The 24,028-nt window shown below is 43.6% G+C and overlaps 1 protein-coding gene across 4 annotated transcripts in view; it reads left to right on the top strand.

Annotated features, from left to right (window-relative positions):
• Positions 1-22,777, top strand: part of TRIM36 (tripartite motif containing 36) — a 29,134-nt gene extending 6,357 nt beyond the window's left edge. Inside the window, exons 2-11 of one of the 4 annotated variants that reach the window (XM_035310331.1) lie at positions 1,943-2,177; positions 5,323-5,352; positions 9,561-9,886; positions 13,849-13,995; positions 15,126-15,221; positions 16,124-16,377; positions 16,987-17,111; positions 17,258-17,551; positions 17,841-18,138; positions 19,664-22,777. In XM_035310331.1, coding sequence (XP_035166222.1) covers positions 1,943-2,177; positions 5,323-5,352; positions 9,561-9,886; positions 13,849-13,995; positions 15,126-15,221; positions 16,124-16,377; positions 16,987-17,111; positions 17,258-17,551; positions 17,841-18,138; positions 19,664-20,018 — 2,160 coding nt within the window. In that variant the 3' untranslated portion in view covers positions 20,019-22,777. Of the gene's footprint in view, positions 1-1,942; positions 2,178-5,322; positions 5,353-9,542; positions 9,887-13,848; positions 13,996-15,125; positions 15,222-16,123; positions 16,378-16,986; positions 17,112-17,257; positions 17,552-17,840; positions 18,139-19,663 lie in introns of all 4 variants that reach the window. The other 3 variants (XM_035310330.1, XM_035310333.1, XM_035310332.1) reach the window with 3 other exon arrangements.
• Positions 22,778-24,028: the final 1,251 nt, after the last annotated feature.

The raw sequence follows: 24,028 nt of genomic DNA, 5'->3' as shown, positions 1-24,028 counted from the left end.
TGCACTAATGTCAGCCTTTGCTGGCACCGCGCTGCCGGCATGAGGAGCAGGGCGGTTTTCCTGGCCCGAGGCAAAGTCCTTGACACTACTGAAGGCAGCAGCAGAGCCAAACTGGCTTCATTCTGGTCTGCGGATGATAGTTCGCTCATTTGGACCCAAGTGGACCACGTCCAGTGTTGGCAATGAGTGACATGCTAATGCAGACGAGGGCTTCTTAAGAGCGACAGCTTTTAAAGCCTGCCTGTAACATCCAGGAAATTTGGGGGTAATAGAGGAGATTTAGGGATGACATTTTTACTCACAAGCTCACGGCCAGGCCGCCGAAGCCGCCATGTAATGACCAGAACCCAAGCAAGGCATTTCAAGCCTGCTTTATTGACTGACACAAAGTACAACTCTGAGAGCAGAAATGAACTTCTTATCCTTGCGCCTGACTTTCAGGCAGGCTATGCAGTAACGTGTAGGTCAGTTTTAGGGCTCGGTGGGTGGACAGCGCCTCGAGATTGCCTCAGTCCACCTGTTCTCATGGACTAACCCTCCGCTTCCGTAGCGCAAGGACACCGCATGCCTCCGCTCGGGACCTCAGAAGTAGCCTCCACAAGGCGGTCCAGGGGACCGCAGAGGCCTGTTCTCCACTGCTGTGGGTGCAAGGGGCACTCGGGGTGCCGGTGAGGCGGGAGGCACACCTTGAGGGGACAGGACGGGACGGGACACGGCGCCATGCTCCCGGGGGCCTCTGCCGCCGAGGGAGATCCCTGGGCGCCGTATCCCGAGGTGAACGGGCAAATGCCGGGGTGCTGAGGTCGTCCCATCCACCAGGCGGGGGTCCGAGCGCCCAGCCGTGCCGAGCCGTGCCTGCCCCCTGCCGGGCCGCTGCCGCCGGGCGTGGCCGCCCCCCGCGGCTCCAGGTGCCGCCGCCTCCCGCCCGCCATTGTGCGCGGCCGCGCCCCGTTCGGCGGCAGTGGGCGGGCGGCCTCCGTCCCTCTCCCTCCTTCCCTTCCCTTCCCTTCTCTCTTCCTCCGCCCTCCCGCCCGGCCCGACGCCCCGACAGCCGCCGAGCCTGCGGCCGCGGGAGGCGCCGGCATGGAGGGCGACGGGCTGGAGCCGGAGGTGAGTGCGGCGTGAGGCGGGGGGCGGCGGTGTCGCCATGTCGCCGTGTCGCCTCCATGGCCCCCCGTCCCGCGGTGCGACGCCGCCGGGGGCTGGCGCCCGAGCCGAGCCGCGCTGTGCGCTCGGGGCTTTTATGCCTTTTTTTTTTTTTTTTTTTTTTTTTTTCCTTTTTTCCTTTACTTTTGGTGGCTTCGAGGGAAGCGATGCCGGGGAGGGACGAGCGAGAGCCGGTCGCCCCCGGCAGCCCCCTTCGTGCCGCCGGTGGGGGTCGGTGCTGGAGGGCTGCGAGCATCGTGGGGCAGCGCTTTGTGCAGAAATAAATCGGTGTGCTCGGCTCGGGCTGTCGGCTAACGAAGTCACGGCGTGGCCGTGCCTGCACGCGAGTTAGGCGGCGGGGAAGCCTGTCGTTTAATCAATACGACACTTAATTCCTTTTATTTCCCCCCCTCTTCCTTTCTGTAAAGCAAGCTGACATAAACGCGTGGATTGCTATTGTTGAACAGCGTGGTCGCTTTCATTTCAATAGGTCCTTAGGTGCAACCGAGACTACTCCCCTCCTCTGCTTTCCTCCCCTGCAATGCAGACGTGACCTAAAGATGAACCGCGCACCGTAGCCGTGTGCATTTCGGCTGAAATGAGCGCTGTCACTGCTTTCATAAATGTTAATAAAGGTTTGCTTGCAGCGTTAACCAGAGCAGCGCCTCAGAACACCTGAAGCCGTCATTCAGCAGAGCTGGGGTTTGGTGACATGCAGGGGTACAACATGCACCAAGTCCTAGCGGCTCATGTCTCCTGCGCTTACTCTTGTTTTTCCCCTCTTTCTGTCATGAAGGTTGCCACAAAGAGTATTGAAAGAGAGCTCATCTGCCCAGCGTGCAAGGAATTGTTTACCCACCCGCTGATCCTTCCGTGTCAGCACAGTGTCTGTCACAAATGCGTGAAAGAAATACTCTTCACAGTTGAAGACTCTTTCGCTGATGGGGGTTCAGAATCCTCAAATCAGAGTAGCCCTCGAATTCGAATCTCATCTCCTAGCATGGATAGGATTGACAGGATTAGTAGATCAGGTACGTATCTGAATTTTGCACATTTTTCTGATTTTATGTGTTAGGGTCACTCGAGCTGAATGGTATCTGCATTGGTAAAATCTTGGTACTCCTGACATAGTTAAATAGATGACTTGGGGATAGTGCAGGTCTTGTTCATTCTGTGGCAAGAACAATGGGAGTATTTTAATTTTAAGGACAATGCACGCCATTTCATATAGAATACATTTGTCTTTGTGGCATCTTGTAAATACTCGTAGCCACTGTTTGTTTATTCTTTTATTTCAATTTCTGTTGAGCATCAAGTTGTAGATTTCAGCCATTTTGTTTCCTGTCGGTAGCACCATTCGAGCTGTTCTCCCAGATTTCAGCCAGCCTAAATTCTGCAGTTTGGACTTCCCTCTGAGTCTTTGCAGACTTTACAAATGGTAGTGCTTTCTACCCTTTTCTTGATATTTGCAGTAAATTGTTTTCCGTAGATGGTGATCATTGCGTGGTTGAAGAACTGGAGGACTTGACTGTGAGAAGAAAGCGCTAACAGTTTCTTTCAGTGTGGTCTGCTTGAGCCTTTAAGGGACACTTAGCTTGAGAATTCATAATGCTCTTTGTGGCATCATAATATACAGATTTTGACTCTGCTCAGCTCTCTGTCTAATCCGTGGGTAACATGATCAGCTCTTACACAGATATATTGGAAGTACTTCGTGCATGCTGTGCTTCTTAAAAGAAACCTCACCTTGGCTTTTACGCTTCATGCTGAAAAAAACATCCACTATAAAACCACACTGCAGTGCTCTGGGAAGTTGCTTGCAAGACACGCCCTAAATCTGTATCTTGCACTTCATAGATTATAAACAGGCATCCTCCCCTTCCCAGTTTTCAAAGTTCAAAATCACTGTCTTCTCTTAAACAACACTTAACTTATTTACACAGATACTCTTTCAAATTAGCCTGATAAGCGAACGCTGTGTCTGCCGTAGCTTGGCTGACTGATGCTTACATGATGTGAAGGAATCCCCCAGTGGAGTGGGCAGTTATCCTAATTCCAGCCCTGTTTTCAGGGAGTGGGATGGACAGCCCTGTGGTTGACATGACCACTACACACAGTCCACCCACCCGTTGTAGCTGCGGCTTGAAGCAAGCTTTGAAGAGGTCACTGGTAGCTGTGTTACCCAGGTGGAAGTCTGCTTGCCTTTTTGTCTGCAGTACGCCTTGTATTCTGGCATCGCTACGTATGTATGGACTAGTGCTCTCGCTGGTTTCAGCTGCAGCCATTGGCTTTGTCTATTTACAAAGGGAGTATCGGAGCCCCAGTGGTGCCTGGAAGGTGGTGAATGCGCCATGGGTGTCCTCCTTGTGAAAACGGGCGTACAAAATGCGCGTGGGGAGCTGAGTGTCGTGCTGCATTCAGCATCCTGAGCAAGGAGAGGAGGTAGTCCTTTCTCCCCACCAGCTGGTAGCAGTGATGACCTAACACGGTGTGGTCCTTCCATGGTGCATAGCACAGTCCGCCACCCTGTACACTGGAAGAGGCAGAGGCTCTGCTGAGAAGCTGACGCTGAATTACTGCAGGGAACCAAATGCTGTCACATCCTCCTGTGTGACTGTAGTGGAAGGGAGGAGCAAGGAATCTTGGAGACTTGAGAATTAGGGTTTGAAGAGTGGAGTTTGCAGTTCTGCAGTAGTTGTTGGCAGCCTTTTTCACAGGGTTTTGTGTTACTGCTCTGTTACATCCTTAACAGCAGGGTGGGAAAGACCCATTTTTGGTGCTCCTGCCCCCTGAGATCTATGCAATCAGTTTATTGCAGGCATTGTCCTCTTCAAATCCACAGCAGTTGGCCAGGCCACTGTCCCAGCAAACTGATAGGCAGTAATGTGTGTTATCTGCTGAACTGACCTGTTAGCTGAGAGAGATAAATGCTTTGCTAATATCTTTGTCCCCATTTGACGAGTAGCAGGAGAGTTCTGGTCCCTCAAAGTAATGGGCTTCACCCCGTTCCCCTGAAGAGCGTTGGGCAGAGGCACATCATAGGAGAATTACCATCCCAGACAGTTCAGATTTGCAAAATGAAAAGCGTATGGAAATAGGAGCTTTAAAGAATGCGTTTGGACGTTCAGGTTATGCTGTCTTTGCTTCTGATGTTACAGGTATTATAGCTCTTTTACTCTGTGGAGTTTGAGCTCTGCCCTCACAGGTTTGGCACCAATAACATTAATCCAGCTTGCAACATATGTTTGTACCATTCATGTCCTGCACCTGAACAAACTGCATCCCCTCTGTTAATTTGTTCTATGATCCTCAGTGGGATTTATAATAGAACAGTTTCATAAGACCAAAAAGACACAAGGCAACATCCAAAATGGGGCTTCACATGTATACCAAAGAAACGAGAGAATTTCTGGTAGGGGTGTGCACGGCATGTCACTGTCAAATCATTGCATTTGAGAATGTGTGAAATCTTCCTCCTGTTGTGTTTTTTTTTTTTTTTTTCTTCTTTCTTTCCTTCTCTTTTTTTACATAAGAAATTCTTACTGCCTCCATGAGGAATACAATCTATTAAAAACAATTTTGGCATTTAAATACTTGAGTGCCAGAAGGAGCTGGTCCACTTTCTGTAGTTGTTGTACACACACAACTTGCATTTACAATTTATCTTAAAATAAAAAGGCTGCAACTGGTAGTTGAAATGGAGTGCGTGTTCTTAAAATCTAACGTGCTGGTTAAAAAAAAGAAAAATCTATGTTGTACGTAAAATAACTTCGACAAAAAATTGCTCTATCCAAAATGAAAATAAAGGGTATTTCTTACTGCTAATCTGTTGTAAAGTTATTGTAATTAAAATGTTGTAGTTAGAATAAAGCATGTGATGCAGTTATGTTGACACTTGTGCAGAATTGATGGGTGATGCAGAAATTGAATGTTTGAAACAGATTTTTTTTCCTCTCCCGTCTCTTCTTTCTCCCTGTTTCTTTTCTGCTTAAATGCTACAGCTGTGTCATCGTGCTAGGAAATTAAACACTCTTTCATTTCAGCCCTGCAGTGTTTTATCAGCTCCAGGAGGAAAAACAGTTGATGCTCTTCATTTAAACCATTGTAAACCAATGGTATATCTCTTTTTTTTTTTTTTTTTCAATTTCTAAACAGCTTTCTGTTCATTGTTTACAGCCTCACAGAGGAGGTCTTTTGGGTGGAGAGGTAGAAATGCTTCACTTCTTGTTCTGGCTCTAGATAGTTTAGTGTTTAACTCTAGAGTTAAATATTGTTGGTTAGCATATAGCTTTCTGTCAGTGGTCAAGTCCACAAAATGGCTTTTACAGTGAGCAAAGGTACAGCAATGGACTTCTATTAGGAAAGCTTTTCATTCTGTTTAGCGCTGACTTAAAGGTCAACTGGACTGAAATTCAATTAAGGGTTGTTTTTTTCATGTGTGTATGCATGGCTAAACATACTTCGATAGGTGCAAATAACGTAAGTTCTCTCTTCCCCTTAAAACAAAAATACAGCAGTCTATGCCTATAATTTTTAATTTTCAGGAATTTACATACTCAAGTTTCAGTGTCTTACTAGTAGTGAAGTGTACTTATTTTATTGATCTTTAACAATTAAGAGGTCATGGTTTGCTGTCACTTCTAAATGGAGAGTAAAACTTCACTGTTATCTGAGCTCTCTTAATTGCCTCTGATAAAGAAGCAGACTGAAATTTACACCTTGTTAATCTGAGTAGGTCGTTCTGGATCTGGCCTCAATGTATGAGGAAAACTAAATATTTAAAACGGAGACTCTTCTAATGTTTGGTGTGCTTAGTGACATAGTCGGGATGAAGGAATAGCCAGTGTCTCTTGGTTTGAAATAAATCTAATTACTGAAATTGAGCTGGCCTGAGCATCTCAGCCACTGTTTGGGCTTACTATCATAAATATTTCTTCTTTGGTGTCAAAAAAAAAAAAGAAAAAAAAAGCTCCATGTTGCCATAATATTGGCATGCACATGAGCAATTGTTAAAGGTACTGTGTCCTTTGAGAACGGAATGAACAGAGCTAAACACAAATCCAAATTGCATACTCAGTGTGAACAGCAAAGCAGCTAGTAGGACGTGGGCATTCGTTTGCGTCAGGTGAAGACTAGAAGTGTCATAAACCAAAGACAGCATAGTCAGAGTTCTCAGAAAAGCTGTCCTTAGCTGCCTATTTTGCAGGAAGCACCATTGATATGGGGAAGATTAAAATACCTGAAAATGATGTTTTGCAGCTACTGACTTTACATCTTTTTTTTTTTTTTTTTTTAAATTTCTTCCTAAGCATCCATCCAAAAGCATTAATTGAGTTTGGGGTGGCAATAGACATTTACATTTTTAAAAACCTTTATGAAAATCCAGTTGACTTTTAAAATACTCCGTTTTCTTTTTTTTAACTCACACATTTAACTTCCATGCCTTCCATTACCATGAACTGCTGGTGATACTGTTCACTCGGAAAACACAATTTTATCTTTAAGATGTCTTATCCCTTTGCAAACCCTGAGGTACAGGTTGGGCTTTTCCGCCTTTGAAGTGTTGGCACCTCTGCTTGTTGAGAGGAAGTTTAAGCGTAAGGCATATGTAAGGTTGCTCTTTGACTGGAGTCTTTGCAGCCTACATTCTAGTATTTGTGGGTTTGGAGTCTAAGTCTGGAGCACATGTTGTGCTTATTTTTTAGGTTGCTCATAGAGGTACTCACTGCAAGTGCAGTGATTTGTTTACAAACCACGACAGGAGGTTTCTTGTGATGATTCCTAATATTTGTACAAAATACATACTTCTTTGTCGGAAACCAGATTGGCAAAATGTAAAAGACAATATGGGATGGATGCGAGTTTCTCCGAGCCACACATCTGACTACAAAATTCACGTATTTTGCTGTGTGAAGTGTTTGCAGTTCGGTTTTAGCAAACTGAATGCAAGGCAGATAGATGCTCCAAGTAATTTATCACTTCATCAGCGCTTTCTTTTTAAAATACAAGTGTATAAACCTTGTATGCTTGAAGAAAGCAGGCTACTTCATGCTGCATGTTAGCATTAACACTTGTTAGAGGAAAAAAAAAAAAAGGGATGTTTCCCTACTTAGAACTGCAGAAGTGGCAGGGCACACAGAAGAGCTGAGGAAACACGCTGTCAGGTTTTAGAGCAGGAAGCAACGAACGTGGCTCTCGGAGAGCTGTCAGTGAAAAGGGATGAGACATCTTAAGACGTGTGGGGCTTCCCTGTAAAGAAGAGTGTCACCAGTTGCTGCCGAGCATGGCTCGTGACGACAGTCCGGTTTTGTCCCACGACTGGCAGAATGAAAGGCCTCAATTGGACTGCAGCTGAGCTCACCTTTGCGTTAACAAACACCAGTCCCACGCGTGAGCCGCCTGGGCCAGACTTCCAAAGCATGCTCCTGGATAAGAATTTCGGATTGTATTTTTAAACTTGACCACTGCACCGTATCTTTTTTTTTTCCTTGTTTTCTTGTTTTGTCATTGCTTGCTCTCTGTTGTAGTGAACTGCTTGTAGGCAGTCCCTGTACATACAACACTGTGCCATTATTTTCTTAGTTTTAGCAAATGTAAGTGCTCTGAATCCCTTTCTGTAGCTATTGACTGCATGGCACTGCATGCAAAATCATCCTTTTGTTTAGGCCATTGTACAAATCTGTGTAGAAGGTCTCTCTCTGTTTCTGTGCCCAGTGCTAGCTTGGAGCATACGCTTAAGATACAGTTTGTGTCTCATTGCTGTTACTGTGCATTGCATGTGTGTGTTGCTGTGTATGCCAAGTTACAGGTATTGCAGGACATGCAGTTTGGGTAATTAATTCGCTGCAAGTAAGTACCAAAAAAAATTAAATTAAAAAAAAAATAAAAAATCCACCAAACCTCTGCTTCCCTTAGCCAGAGAGTTGTGCATGGTGACTTGGGTCGTGTGTATTGTGTCCTGTAGACGTGATCGGGTGGTTCTGCTCAGAACCCACAGGAAGGTGTGGGACCAGCTGAGGTGTGAGACTGCCGGCTTGTGCACTCTTATTCATGCTTCTGGATGTGGTTTCTTAGCTGACGATCATACATAACTATCACAGGGCACATTTCAAAGGCGTTCAAAGGAACTAGTTCCTTGTGGGAGCGTTGTTGGGCTTTGTGTGTGTTGGTTTTCTTTTTTCTTATTAGACAGACATGAAAGGGCACAATAGGAAAGGGAGTTGAGAAGTGTTGGGTGAAGCAACCGCAGAAGAGCGGTGCAAAGCAAGTGTCTTTTTGGCTGGTGTCAAAGGATGCTTCAAAAAGAAACGAGGCATCAACATTTCTGAAGGGAAGGTAATGACTAAATATAGATAAGAATGAATTTCCCTTTCTGAAGAAGAACCCATTTCAAGACTAAGAATTCAGGTTTGTCACCTGCGAGTTACAGCAGCATGCAGTCCTCTCAAAGGGATTTAAAAACCATGGTCCAGCTGCAGAGGATAGGTTGTTGTTTCTTTGTAAGGGGAAGCAGAGAAGGTACGCATTAGGGCTATATGCTGGCTTAGCCTGTTTCAGAAATCTTTAAATGACTGCTTTTTGATCATTGTTCCCCTTGGGTTCAGGAGCGAGACAGGGATGCGCTCCCTGTTTGGTAGCTTTAAGAACATTGTGCTTGCTCTAAATAGCTGTTGGGTCTGCGTGAGGCTCCAGAGGCTCTTTTCAGCTTGCAGCTTTACTCAAGCCTTCAATCGCTTTATTTGAGAGAGGAGGAGAAAATTGTCTGTCGTTATTTGTCCATAGTTATGGTTCCCTAATTCAGGGTGGAGGAGACTCTCAAACTTCATCATCTCAGTGCCTCCTTTGGTATTTGGGGCTTGTTTAGCAGTCCTCCTTTATCAAGGCCTTTCATCCGGGGAAGGGCTAGTTCCTATGCTCTGTAGCTAGCATAGGTGTTACTTAGGTTTGGGAAGGCATGGATTTGTTGCTGTGTAAAGCCTCTGGCTGGTCAAGGCCACAAGTTGAGGCAGTCCCCTCCACCAAGGATGAGCTCTGAGCAGGAAAGGACCTGTTTTTACTCGTGCCTGGCAGTGCAGTGCTTGCTCTGAAGAAAAAGGTGGTGGCATTGTTCTAGCGTTGCAAGAAGCAGAGCTGCAGGAAGCAGAAGGTAGAATTGGAACAGTTAAATGTATCTTAACATAGAGTTTTAGAGTAGTTTGTAGTGTCCCCCGGACTCAAACATTACAGTACCTTCTCGTGGCAAACTTACTCTCTTTGGCTTGGCAGAGTGTGTATGAATTAGTATTGATTGTACTGGTTTGGATGCTGTGCTACAATAGTTTGGAATTGGTTCATAAATTCCTGCACTTCTACCTTTAAAACCTAAAACTCTTCTGTTTGTGCTCCTTCTAAATCAGGATTTGCTGTCTACACAGGCAGAAAACGCAATTCACTGACTCCTAGAACAACTATGTTTCCTTGTCCTGGCTGTCAGCATGACATTGATCTTGGAGAACGTGGCATCAATGGCTTGTTTCGCAATTTGACTTTGGAAACCATTGTGGAAAGACACAGGCAGGCAGCCAGGGCAGCCGTAGCTATCATGTGTGACTTCTGCAAACCTCCACCTCAAGAATCCACAAAGAGCTGCATGGACTGCAGTGCAAGCTATTGCAACGAGTGTTTCAAAATACACCACCCTTGGGGAACTGTGAAAGCCCAGCACGAATATGTCGGACCAACCACCAATTTCAGACCCAAGGTGAGTACACTGTATCTTACAGAATTTAGATTGCTGTATTCAAATCTAGCTTCAGGTGTATTTGTGCTGTGGCAGAGCCTATTACGGACCAGTCTGGCCGCAGTCACCATGAAGTAGCTGAGTTTCGACTCTTTGGTGACAGGAAAAAAACTGCCACCAAAACTTCAGTCCTGGGAATGGGGAGAGCAGACTTTGGACCTTACCAATGTCTGCTTTTGAAGACGTTGGGGTCCATCAGTGCTGGTCACTTTTTTAAGTACTACCTCTTCAGGAGGCAGGAGCAGGAAATCCTAAGTGTCAGAAGTCAAGCAGCTGGGCAGAAGGCCAGCTTGGCAGAGTGGGGTTCTTATTCTAGAGCTTAAGTGGGAAAAGTAAGTACATGGACACTGGAGGCAAGGTCAAGTGAGAAGGGAGGACTACAGAGATGCTGTTTGCCATTGCAGGGAGAAAATCTGTGTAGCCTAAGCTGAATTAGAGCCGAAGCTGGCCAGTACTGCCAGGGACAACAAAAAAGGCTTTTAAAAGCATGTTAACAGCAAAAGGAGGAGCAGAGATAGCGTTGATGCTTTACTTGATGAGGTTGGTCACCTCACAAATGGGATGCCTGTAAAGCAGAGACATTTAATGCCTTCTTCCCATTGTTTTTAACACTGGGGATGGGCCCTGGGACCCCAGGAGCCTTAAGTCAGAGGAGCATGACTGTGAGAATGACAAACTCCTAGCTGGCTCTGAACTTGTGTGGGATTTGCTCCTCAAGGCACAGCACTGCCAGTGGGTCAAGAGAAGGGATTGTCCTCTCTGCTCCGTGCTGATGCGGCCTCACCTCGAGTGCAGTTTTGGGCGTCACAGTACAAGGATGTAAAACTATGAGAGAGCATCCAAAGGAGGGCAGCAAAGATGGTGAAGGGCCTATGAGCAGTGGCCATATGAGCAGTGGCTGAGGTCCCTTTGGATGTTTTGAGCCTGAACTTGATCCAACACAAACATCTTTTTTCTGTCCTTCCTTCTTGCATCCAGCGATAGCAGAAGGTGGGCGTTCAGGTCTCTGTTGAAGTTACACTGTGCAATTCTCTAGCTATAGCAAAAGAGACCAACGTAATGGCAAATTTTCTACTTGACGCACTGCTGCTGCATTCAGACAAAACAGAGTGCCTGCAAATTGATGAGTTGTTTCTCCTGCAAAGTGTGATGCAGAACAAGGCTGTGCTCTGTTGGATTTAAGTTGCACGATAAGAGGAATTGTCTTGTCTGCCATCTCTCCAGCAAAAGACCACAGCAGACCTTAGTGGCCCAGCATTTGCTGCATACTTGTGACTGTTGTCACGGAGAGTGCTGTGGGCTGATTTTCATGGATTTCCTAGTGACAGTGGTGCTCTGGGCTGGCACTTGCTGGAGCAGACCAGCTGTGCTCACATGTTGCTGGGTCCCATGCGGGTGTTGCTTGGTCCCATGCGGGTGGTGTCACGGTGCATAGCTCTACTCGTACATTTTGGGGCAGGGCATGGGGGCAAGGTCAATTAAAAATAGCCCCAGTAATGAGCTAGTTTCTAGCACATTGCTTCTGTCCCTAATTTAGGAGGGATGTAGCATAAGGAAAGGTTCTTAAGGTGAGGCTAACATACCTTTACTCCAGGCAAACCTACTAGGTGTTCCTAGGGTCCACGGTGAGGAGGATTGCCTGGCCCTGAAGCAGGCTGACCTGGGGTCTGATGCACAGCATGCACTGGTCGAGGTGCCCCTGTGTCCCTGATGGTCCCACCAGTGTCAGCAGTGCTCATGTTCAGGGAGTTCTGATTCACTTAATTAAATTTGATGCTGTACATTGTGTAAGAAGCTCTTTACTGAAGTTCTGTCTTCTGAGGCTGGAAGCATTTGCGACTCCAGAGGTAGTGAGCTCAGAGAAGGTGAGTATCTGGAACTGTGCAGTTGGTGCAGTTCTTTCTAACATACTCTTTCCTCTTAACAGCAAGCATGTGCTTGAAATGCTTTGAAATGGGCTAGAATGTGGCTAATTTTGTGAAAGGCCACTTTATTGGGTAAAAGTGAAACTTGGAAATTAAAAGTTTGTGTGCTATCTTCCACCTGTTGATGTACAATGCTGCACCACCCCTAAACTTTGCTTCTGTGGTATCTCAACCTTTGCTGCAGCTGTATTTCTACTTAAAAATGCCAAAGCCATCTGATGATCTTTTTGTACTCTTGCAGGTACTGCATGTAGATAAACTACATGTAGATTAAAACTAGATTTAAAAATCAGTAGCTGAATTCTGAGTTCTGTTGAAGGAGAGCAAAAGGGGGAGAAATAGTTTCGATACCTGTGACCTTGATAAATCACATAAGTGATTGATGTAGCTCTTTAAAATTATAGGTGGAAACAGAGGTGTTTTTAAAAAAATAAAATTGTGGATACAGAAGTACATTTATGTTGTGTAAAAATGAATGTTCTAGCAACAGCAAATTAACTTTACTTTTTTGAGGATTGTTCGATTTTAGTCTAAGGAAAGTGCATTTTTCATTACAGTCCATTGTTAAGACCAGAACTCCATATGTGGCATATTTGTAAGTCCCCTAAGCAACGTTCCCAGTAATATAACTTTAACTTAAAACTAGATCACAGAGCAAATTGTAACACTGGGGGCGTGAGGGGAGCACCTACCTCTTCTACCTCTTACAGCCTTGCAGGCTGTAAACTTGATTTACCCAAGAGGTGAATAAAAATATGTGGTTCCTATTAAGCATGGCTAGACGCTGCTGTGGAAAACTGACTTCTGTGGACTAAGAGATGACTGCAGTTCTTTGGAGAGACCTGCTCCAGTTGATTTTCCCAAAAGTTTCCTTCTTTTTTTTTTTTAATTTATTTATTAAACAGTGATAATGGGATGGCTTATTGTGTTCTGCTTAATGATTGTTTTATGAACCAAGGTGCTAGTGAGACTTGCATCCCTGGCTTCTTCATCATAGTCTAAGATAACATCTGGGGTTTGAGAGTTGGTTTCACGGATGGTCTGTGGTTTAGTTTGGTGTGTCCAGATTTGTGCCACTGGCAATTTTTTTCCTCCTCCCTTGTTATTTTTTTTTAATGTTAAAATTAAGAGATTATATTTTTAGTGGCTTAGCTGTTGGCAATGACGTCTTGTTCTTTCTGTTCCTCTGACCCAGATGTTGTCTCGCATTGCTTTGGAATGAGGCAAAAGGATTTTCTTAATTTTTCCCCCCTTTTTAGGTGTGTGTATCTGTTGTTTGAGCTTGGAGTTGAGTTGCACTCCTCCCTCCCCCCCAGTGAGTAATTATTCCAACATATATGTTCAGTTTTTGAAAGCTGATTTTGTGAGCACCAGATTTTTCAGGCTACTGTTAAAGCTGATACTTGGATTAGAACTCAGCACGAGTTCTGTAATTGGAGTCAGAGAAAATAAATGAAACACTGGAGCCTTTTGTCTTTAAACAGACAGGGACTGGTGGCGGAGGTTGTATTTCCCTTGTTGCTCCAAGACTATGCCATGTGGCTGAGCTGAGTCTAGTTTAGATGTAAATCTTTACTGTCTTACGTCAACTCCTTGCTTTAAGAAAGAGATCATGACAGTTTCAAGACAGAACTGAGATGCTGACCTGGACACGGTTAAATTTGAGAGGGTGGGGTGTGTTGTATATTGCATTTATAGCCCTGAATGTGAGTACAGGGAGCTTAAGGCATGCAAACCACTTCAGGGATTAGCAAGAAGGTTAATTGCAGTATGCAGGCTATGGGATGTGTACATGGTCATTGCCACGTACTTACTTACTGTAGACCTCACTGAAACTGTGTTTTCATCTCCTGGATGAACAAATATAAAAAGACAGCAGGTAAAGTGAATATAAAAAAAAATCCATTGTGGCAGTCAGATGCTGTGGGATTACTGTTTGTTTTAATGCTTTGCTTTTGGATACACACCTGCATTCCTTGCTTTCTTTTTTTTTTTCAGATTTTGATGTGCCCAGAACATGAAATGGAAAGAGTAAACATGTACTGTGAAATCTGCAGAAGGCCTGTCTGTCATCTTTGTAAACTGGGTGGATCTCATGCAAACCACAGGGTAACAACGATGAGCACTGCCTATAAAACACTGAAGGTAAAAGTAAATGTTGTTTGACCCAGCCTTAAGAATGGGAAGAGCACTGAGCTTCTGTTGTAAGGACAAACTGCCTCTGGCAGGAAGCCTGGACATGTGCTTGGAGGACACTGAGCTAGTCATGAGGCATGCTGTTGTGCAACATTTGTTAACGTACATATTAACGTGACATGGCACATGCCTGAGAAAACAATTGTGTGTTCTATGATGGCTGAAGCATAACCACTTCAAAGTGTCTCCACCTTAATTTAGCCATCTGTGCAGCAGTGCTGACCCTTTCAGAGAGTTTAGGGTGTTAGTGCTTTGCAGTCTAGCTTACTCCACTGAATGTTTTCAGGTTGGTTTCCTTGTGTGTTGGGTGAGCTGACACCTTAAAGGCACCCTGGAAAAATATGCAACTGAAGTAACTGTTGGGACATTGTATGTTTCTGAAGCTGCATAGCTATTGATTCCCAAAGTGTAGTACAATAAGAAAAACTTGCAAGCAGTATTTTGTTAGTAGAGAATGATTTCAGCTACCTTCTCTTCTTCCTTTTCCCCTTGCTCACAAAAAAAGAGAAGATGGAAGAAACAAAAAAGAAAGTTGAAAAAAGGAGGAGAGATGACAGGGGGAAGAAAAGCAAGAGAGAGTATGGAGCTGGGGGGAGAGCAAACCTTCCTGCCTTGTGCTTTTTGGCCTCCTTGCCTGTTTGCAAGGCTGTTCCTGTACTGATTGGAACCCTTTCAAATAGGGGAGTGCATAAGATACTGCTCCATACCTCTAATTTCTCTAGCAAATTTTATTAGAAATGAATTAATAACTAGCCAGGCTTTTTTTGTAAGTTGTAGTAATGTCCATAACTTCAGGTTTCTCAAACTAAGAGAGCATGATTCCTCAGTTTGGAAAGGAATGAGCCAGCTTAGGTTACTGTATCTTGCATGTGCTCCCTGTCTTGCTCAGAAAAATTGCCTGGTCTCCCTCCTTGCTCATCCTGGTTTATCTAGCAGTTCTCTGCAGCGCTGCCTTTTGTAACTGTTGGCAGGCGGTCAGCCCTGTAACAAGATAAACCGAGCACTTGCAGGGTGACCACCTGTGCTGGTGGTCAGTTTGGGTGGGAAATCCTTTTTATTTTGCCATTTTATTTTGACAGGAAAAGCTTTCAAAAGATATAGAGTACCTCATCAGTAAGGAGAGCCAGGTGAAAACTCACATTTCACAGCTGGGTCTGCTGCTGAAAGAAACAGAGGTAAGAATGTCTTGTTGGTTGATAGGGGATGGTCCTGGAAGGGATGCAGCCAGGACTGGAGCTGTTCCTCGCACAGTTTTTTATTAGCTAACTGAAAATACAAACAATGTGTATACAGTTTGTTTTAGTCCTGAACCACACTTTTTCTACCGTAAGAAATTTAGACAACATACAGAGGGAAAGCAAGTTTTAGGTGCTAGTATAAATCCAATTGAAATAAAGCTTATTTGATACCTTACCCAAGGAAAGCTGGGTTAAACTTAAAGGTCTGTGTATTAATGGCGGTGCACGATTCATGCTTTCTATTTCTCTTGAGGATGTTGCAATAAAGTCAGAATTAAGGACAAAAACTCCCCACAGGAGCTGCAGAGCTGGGGGCATTCTCTGCATACAAGCTGTGAAACTCTGGCAGAAATTGCAGGAGGTCATGTCCCTGCCCATGTCTTAGTGCAGACCGTATCTGTGCTTTATAGTTCTTTTTTAGTAGTCAGGGGTGGGCCTGCTGCTGTAAGGGCATACACGGGAAATGGGTCTAGGCTCCTGATGCAAGATGATAAGGGAAGATGGAAAAGCTCCAGCCTCTTGGGCGAGAAGACTTCAGAGGCCGACCTGCTTTTATAGGGCTTTTTCCGTGAGCTGTTTAGGCAGAGGAATGTCCTGCATAATTCAGGGCATAATCAGAGGAATATTTTTCTGCCCTTCGTTCTCTGTGTTAAGATGATAAACGCTTACTAGTTTGGGTGCACTGTTGTTTACATTTTCAGTGCTTAACAAAGCTCATAAGTCTTGTCACTCAAACAGATGACTAGATTGCTGTGATAGCTTGAGAAACCTTAGGTATGTTTCTGTACAAAGCCACAGTCCTGTGGAATCAGTTTGAAATGCATTTTGTTCCCTCCTAGTGCAATGGGGAAAGAGCTAAAGAAGAGGCATCTCAGAGTTTTGAGAAATTAATTAATGTTCTGGAGGAGAAGAAATCTGCAGCTCTTAGGGCAATTGAAGCATCGAAGAATTTAAGATTGGACAAATTGAGAACCCAGGCAGAAGAATATCAAGGTCTCCTGGAAAATAATGGCCTCGTTGGATATGCTCAAGAAGTACTTAAAGAAACAGATCAGTCCTGTTTTGTTCAAACAGCAAAACAACTTCATGTCAGGTATCTCATTATCTCCTGGTTTAGATACACGTCCTGTTGTAGGATGTCTGGTCAAACATTCTCTTGACACCTGCTAGGAAGGTTCTGAGTGCAGTACCTTGTATTGCAGAGCCCCATGGCTGGTCCAGGTACAGTTCAGAAGAAATTACTGCATTACAGCGTGCACTGAATGGGTTTTATCCTTCTACAACATCCAGCCCTGCTTAGTAAAACTGCAATGGAAGGGTGGTCCGTTCAGCTCACTGACACATTCCTTTGTTCAGTGATTATATCAGTTATTTGCAAGTTAATCAAACAGGTCTCTTCTGGCTCTAAACTTTTGATCTTAGTAGTTGTTCTCCATTAGCACTTCACATCTACTTTGTTCTTTGAACATAATGCCCGAAACAGTCAAAAATACTCTGCCATCTGTTTGTTATCTTCACATGTGTATACAAAAGGCTTTTAAATTTTGAATTTAAATTCCGTCTAGTGAGACAAATTCCTGGGAGACTTCAGTGAGTACATGAAAACAGAACAATTTTTAAGCAAAACCTAGTGTTTTTAGTCTTAAAAATGCACAAAATCTCCCTTTTCCCTCCTTCTGTCCCTCCGTTCCTGTACTTTCAGAATCCAAAAAGCTACTGAATCTCTGAAGAGCTTCAGACCAGCAGCTGAATCTTCTTTTGAAGACTTTGTGGTGGACACTGCCAAGCAAGAACAGATCCTTAGCGACTTGTCCTTCTATTCAAATGGTAAATTACACTCTTTAACTGTGTGTTCCAGGTTTTTTTCTCCTGGTGCTAAGCTGCTGAACAAAGGCTTGTATGGAAATTCTAAAATAATGTAAATCTAAATATCTGAACTTCAGGAACTTTCTCCTTAATATTTGGCATTCCAGGTCTGGAAATACCAGAAATCAATGAAGAGCAGAGCAGAATATACAACAAAGCTGTGATCAGTTGGGAGTCCCCTGGGAAGACAGACTCAGCTGATATCTATGTTCTTGAGTATCGTAAGTTTAACAGAGAAGAGGAGAATGTGATGTGGCAGGAGATCGAAGTTTGCAGCAAGAGCAAAGTCATATCTGATCTCGATGATGACAGCAGCTATGCTTTTAGAGTTCGAGGATATAAAGGGTCCATCTGTAGCCCTTGGAGCAAAGAAGTTATTTTGCATACACCTCCCGCTCCAGGTATTATGTTTTCTTAAATCCACAGGGTGCTGAAACTGTGGGTATTAAGAGCTGTTAGGTGATTTCCAGTAGGTCTCAGACCTGTGTTTCGTTGTTGGTTGCATACATGTGTATAAGCACCATTAATAAACAGGTTAATTAACATAGTGAAACTATTAGCTTGCATGGCATTCCTGGTAGCTTTTAGAGATGAGAACTTCTAATGCTGATTTGTTAAAATGTAGTTTATAAGTGGAGAAGGCCAAAAATATTTAACTAACAAGAAATTTTTGGAATACTATTTTTTCAGTTTTTAGCTTTCTTTTTGATGACAAGTGTGGGTACAACAGTGAACGTTTACTGCTCAACCCAAGAAGAACTGCTGTGGAAAGTAGAGCTGGATTTCCTCTACTGCTAGGAGCTGACCGCATACAGGTTGGATGCTACACAACCCTGGATTACATCATTGGTGACACTGGGATTGCCAAAGGGAAGCACTTCTGGGCCTTTCATGTGGAAGCCTATTCCTACCTGGTGAAAGTGGGAGTTGTTTCGAGCGCCAAGATACAGAAATTGTTCCATAATACCCATGATGTGACCAGCCCAAGGTAAATTGCAGGCTTGTGCATAATGTGTTTTATATAAGGACATGACTTTTTAAAAAAAAAATATTTTAAGAGCAAATCTAGTCTCAGTTAATAAACAACATGAACCAAAACAGTGGAAAATATCTTGAAGCAATACGGTGTGTGCTGGTTGTCCTGTTCCTCTCCCTGCTCCCTGCCATTAGTAGAAAGGTGTTCTAGTTACCCAGGTACCTTTTGTCTTTCTTTTTTTTGGAAAGAAGTCAGGTTTGTACAGATGTCAAGATGTGTTAATTAAAGCAAGGGGGGGGGGGAAATCCATCAGTTGCAAGGCTGAAGCAGCGCTTGATTGTCACTGGCCTGAATTCCCTCAGCATGCCGGATTTGGCAGCCATTCAGAGGTGCAACGTTCACTGTGCGTATCTGTGTATCTTTGCTGTAGCTTGCGTCATGGTGGATTCCAAGTCACTGGTTTCTCCCAGGCTATATGCTCACAAATAGTACTGGGAGTGCTACTGAGCACGAGCCAAAGTACAGAGGGCAAACCAACACAAAGGTTTCCAGCTCTCAGTTACATCTGTGGTAAGCTTGGATGTACCTAGGAACTGGAGGCTGGGAGAGTATCATGTGGGGACTCTAACTTTGAATCTAACAGATGTATTTGCTTTCTCCTAAACAACTTAATGAAACTGAAAAAATGCCAGTGTCTCGAGTTGCTTAGTCAGATGGAGCCTTTTTGCAAAGTGAGAAATTAGATGCTGATTTTCAGATTCCTTTTTTCCTTAATCACAACAATATCTGGAAACCTTCAGCTATTGCTCATCCATAAAGATAAATAAATTACCACCAAAAATGCAAATCCACATAGGTATTGTCTGCATAGAAGAACATTGGCTCTTGTGCTTCTCTGGTCTACCTTTATCTGGTGACAGAGGCTGGAGGAAAACGCGTAGACTGAGCAGATCTGGCAACAGATGTCCCCCAGCTACCTGCTGGGGAGCAGGTGTTCAGGGAAGCCTCCAGGCAGAGCGTGATTTTCTTTAAAACTTAAAGCATTAATTGTTGTGAAGGCAATGCAGTGCAGCAGCATGAAAACCTCACCAGACAACAGTAATGTTAAATGTATTTACTGATGTCGTTTAACATTGTGTAAATAACGTTAAACCTATCCTGCCGGTAGTGATGGGTCATATTTGCTAAATTACTTCTCAAGTTAACTAATTTGCTATACCTGTAGGCTCTTTAATGATTACCTAGCATAGATACATTCAGATAAATCTTCATTAATAGTTCCTTAGTAAAGCCTTCTGTGGTGGTGTTCTCACTAGCGTTCAGCTCTTGCTAGGTGTTTCAAGTGGCCCAAGTGAGTGCTCACCTATGAAACGCGTCTTCCCTTCCAACAGAGGTATATTTTTACCCTGCAAGGTTTTGTTAGAGATCATGTACTGTTAACCTGTCTAACAGAAATGTTTCCTCTAGTTCACAGTGCTGGCAATGTGAACAAGTGCTGCCCAAATCTGACGATCAAATGGTTGTTTTTCCGTTCCAGGTACGAACAAGACAGTGGCCATGACAGTGGGAGTGAGGATGCCTGCTTTGACTCATCACAGCCTTTCACACTGGTCACTTTGGGCATGAAGAAGTTCTTCATCCCCAAGGCCGCTGCTGACCCCAAGGATGCAGCGAGCAGAGTCCTCCCCCTGCCCTCTTGCCTGGGGATCTGCCTTGACTGTGACAATGGCAAGGTGGGTTTCTACGACGCTGGCCGCATGAAATGCCTCTACGAGTGCGAGGTGGACTGCTCGGGCATAATGTATCCAGCGTTTGCCTTAATGGGTAGTGCAGCAATTCATCTTGAGGAAGCCGTCGCAACAAAGTACTTGGAGTACCAAGATGACCTATAGGGTGGTGATCTCCTCCTGTTGCTGTTCTGAGATGGAAAATGAGAGCAGAGGTGTTCTACCCTAGTTTTCAGTCCTGATTAATTACATTGTATCTAAGTGCTGCACACAAGCCTTTGGGTCATGTTTTTGTGTTGTTGTTTTTTTTTGTGCTCTTTTTTTTTTTTTTTTTTTTTTTCAAACAAATGATCCAGACACTTCCACCAGTAGGAAATGTTCTTCCAGGAGCTCTCCTGCCTTCCTCGTGACCTGTGCAATGCTGATCTCCACAGACTTTCCTCCCAGGGCGAGGTAGGGAGGAAGCTCAGCTAGCAACCAAAATCACTTGTCGGAGTGGAAATCTGCCTTTTATGTAACTTAAATCCTTACACAGTCTGCTTTGCGTTTAACGAAGTCAAAGCTGACAATGTGTGATTGCCATTATTCTTTTAAGAAGTCTGCCTGAATGCATCCAAGGGGTGAAATGGTTTCTGACTAACCAATGAGCACCCTGGAGGTGGTTCCTTGAGCACTCTACAACTCTTGCACAACTACAATACAAAGCAGTGAGAAACGAGAATTGCAGTTGAACATTTAGGCTGTATTTGGAAGGAGGAGATTAAACTAGAAACTGTATTTCGTGTATGTTTAATGTGACTGTAAGCTGAAACTCTAGTTCTGACACCTGTTGTATAGTTGGTGGTATAATGGTAAGTTTCTGTACTCTTCCAGGTTTTTAGTGTAGGCTACATAAAATATATAAAGTGCAATTTGACCTTAAACAGACTTTAGAGTCCAAAATCAGAAGTATTTGCATGTGTGAGTAATAGTAACCTCGTATTTAGGGCAAAAGCAAACGACTTGTTGACATGACTAATAACATGCAAACTTTTAAAAATTCAGGTACTTCTGTTAATGTGTTTCTAAGTTAAATTTTTAATCTAGTAATGGCTTGTTTTTAGTAATAATGATAAAAATGCACTGATTAAGTTTTTAGACTCAATTTCTGCCTTAAAGGATGTTTTTGTTCAAATTTCTGTTCTCATGTTTAAAAACTGTATCAAGAAGTATTGCTTGCATCTGTTTGGAAGTAATCTATGTAAACAAAAACCAAACAGTTGAGTACTTGCACTGTTAATTTGCATTGTGGAAAAATAACATCTAAAGTGAAGGATGTTTCTAATACACACTTGGTGCTTTCTGAATTGGGGATATAATGTCGCATCTTGATGAATGTGTGTGAAGTATGCTTACTAAGTACCTGTATATAGCTGTAGAGCAATGAACTGGGACCTGAAAATCACGGTACGCTTAAATGAATGTAAGTCGTAGTGCAAAACCTTAGCTGCGCTTTGCTGTCTGAACTGCTGTGCTGACGAGTCCGCCCTGCTCGGTGTCCTCTCTCCTAAGCATCCACCCAGTGACCACTGTCAGAAAAAAAATGGCAGAAAGGAAAACTGGTGGAAGGTGAGCACGACAGCTCTTTGGGGGCTAGAAAGGTTCAGCAAGGGCAACCTCTTGTGTGTGTCTCACCACAAACGTATTCTGCCTTATTAACGCCATGTAGAAGCAAATTCTAGAGCTTTTTCCCTGCTGATGTGAGAAACACTTTGATACCTCAGGCAGCAGTGCAGAAGCAGTGGGTGTCTGCTGGAACTTTCTCCTGAAGGAGAAATGGCAAATTGTCTCTCAGTCGTTACTCTGTAAATCTTTTCTTTTTGTCATAATTGCCATGGCCTTTCTTTCCTGTTGTACCCACCCCTTCGTGTTCCGTAGCCTGTGTAGTTTCTCACTAAACAGAAGCAGTTCTGTCCATGTGAGCATCCTGCTGCCCTCTCCTTCTCTTGCCTTCTGAGACTGACTCTGTACAGACACTTCCTTCTGTGAAGAATGACAAAAGTCCTGGGATTTGCTTCTTTATGTAGTCCTAAAACCGTATTTGCCCTTTTTCGGCCAATATTAATATTTGGCCAAGTATTAAGCTGATGTGCATGGATTTACTTCTGCAGTGTTTTCCACACAATCCTTACAGTTTGCTCTGAACAAGATGTGCACATGGAGGACTTCTCCACCTGATGCACTAGCTTGCATTTAAGGCTGAGTTTCACCTGCCAGCTTACCTAGTCACTTGGTACTGCAGGCCTGCTGCGGTTCTCCAGTCACATCTAGCCGTGGTTGTTTGGAGAAATTTTATAGGGCACACAACTGCAGTCCACTTGGTTTGCTTCCTTTTCCAGATCTTGCAACAATTTATGTTGTAATGAGACATCAATTCTCTTCCCCTCTGTTAAACATGTACTGTTCCTTCCCTTTATTAAACCGTAATTATTCAGCTACTGAAAACCCTTACATTTTAGTATGCTCTGACTAGATGATTCATGTTCTTGTGAGCTCAGTAAGTCAACCTGAGTCAGGAGACAAGATTTTCGTTTCAGTAGCTGTGATTCGTCCCAGTGCATAATTGTCATTTTTCCATTTATCTGCTGAATCTAGTATCAGCTTAAGGCTACAGATGATAGGATAGGATTTCCCAATCTGTTGTCCCCAGATCAAATTTCTTTCTACAGACAAATATGTCATTATTTTTGATTATTCTGTTTCAGAAATTGGTCTAAATTACAGGTTTTATGTTTGGTAGCTCTCCACAATTCCACATTTGGATTCTTTGGAAGCATCTGGACCAATATCATCAGGCTTTAGCATTTCATTACTTCATGAAAATACTCATAAACTATGCACATCATCTTAGATACGTGAAGACAGTCCTCAGGCTCACTTATTTATTATTATTTTTAATAAAGTGGTTTGAGAACACAGAAGTAAGGGAAGAAGAATTCATTTTTTTTTTTTTTTTTCCCAGCTATAGCTTTACCTTACATTCATTTAAGATGTGCCCTGCTATGCAATTACTTATTTTACTGGATACAGACCGATGCTACTTTAAACATTTTTCTGCCTTTTGATATGTCTGTTTGTATTTATCTCATTCTGAGTTTAAAAGTTGATAACACTTTAGGTGTTGAATCCTTTGGATGTGTTCATTGCAGTACTACACGGTGCTTGCTCCAGCTTATTAAACAGAAACTTAATGTCAGAGGCAAATGATGTTTTTCCTCTCCAGTGGGAGCGTCACCTTTCCGAAATACAATTCAGCGGTACTTGCCTATACAGATACTTATTTTTCCAAAACAAGTTTCTTCATACAAAACAGCACTTTACGATGTAGACTAAGCTAAGAATGGTGTGATATTGTGTGGATCTTTGTGCAATATAGCTGTTGGTGACTACTGTGTGATTTGCAAAGCTCCATGCAGGTGTGAATAATGTAGACTCTTTTTAAATATCTAAAGCTTTAACAAAAAGGCCTTATTTAAAAATATTCTGAAATGTAAATGTGATGTCTTCTTCCTTTTTTTTTTTTTTTTTTTAAAAAAAATAAAAGTTGAAAAGACAGTAGCTAGACCGTTCATATTATTACATCCCATCTCTGAAATGCCTCAGCTGACGTAACATTTTTGGGCGTAGATTCAAACAAGTGACTTGGGGGGAGAAAGCAGCGCTTGTGGCTTTCAAGTCTGCACCTATACCTACCCCAGTACCTCTGGTTTTCAGCTGCTGAAGGAAGGAGTCTAGTTAAGACCAGCTGCCAGCCACATCAGGTTCTTGAGATGTCAGGAATGTGGGTGCCCAAGACTCCCTCTTCAGTTAGCAGAGGGGAAAGCATATCCAGGGGACCTGTCTCAGGCATTTTCAAAATGCACCTGCTCGTCCTTACGGTGGAGGCAGGTGGTACTTGGCTGTCCAGTCTGAGCAGCCCAGCTACACAATTCCAGTGAGATGGGGTGGATCCAGCACCGTGCTTGATTTGGTCTGCCATTCTGAAAACTGGTGCCAGTGCTCAAACCTGCATCTTGGAACATTCGGCGTTTGCATTGTAAGATGTTGCTGATTTCAGGGTGTTTTGAAGTTGCAGCTTCTGTTGGTTCCTGCCTTTGGGCGTGCGGTGTGTGCAGCTGTGAGCGCTGGAGGCTGTT

The sequence above is a fragment of the Oxyura jamaicensis genome, chromosome Z (genome assembly GCF_011077185.1).
Source record: "Oxyura jamaicensis isolate SHBP4307 breed ruddy duck chromosome Z, BPBGC_Ojam_1.0, whole genome shotgun sequence".
NCBI lineage: Eukaryota > Metazoa > Chordata > Aves > Anseriformes > Anatidae > Oxyura > Oxyura jamaicensis.
This window is presented reverse-complemented; position numbering and strand designations above follow the sequence as displayed.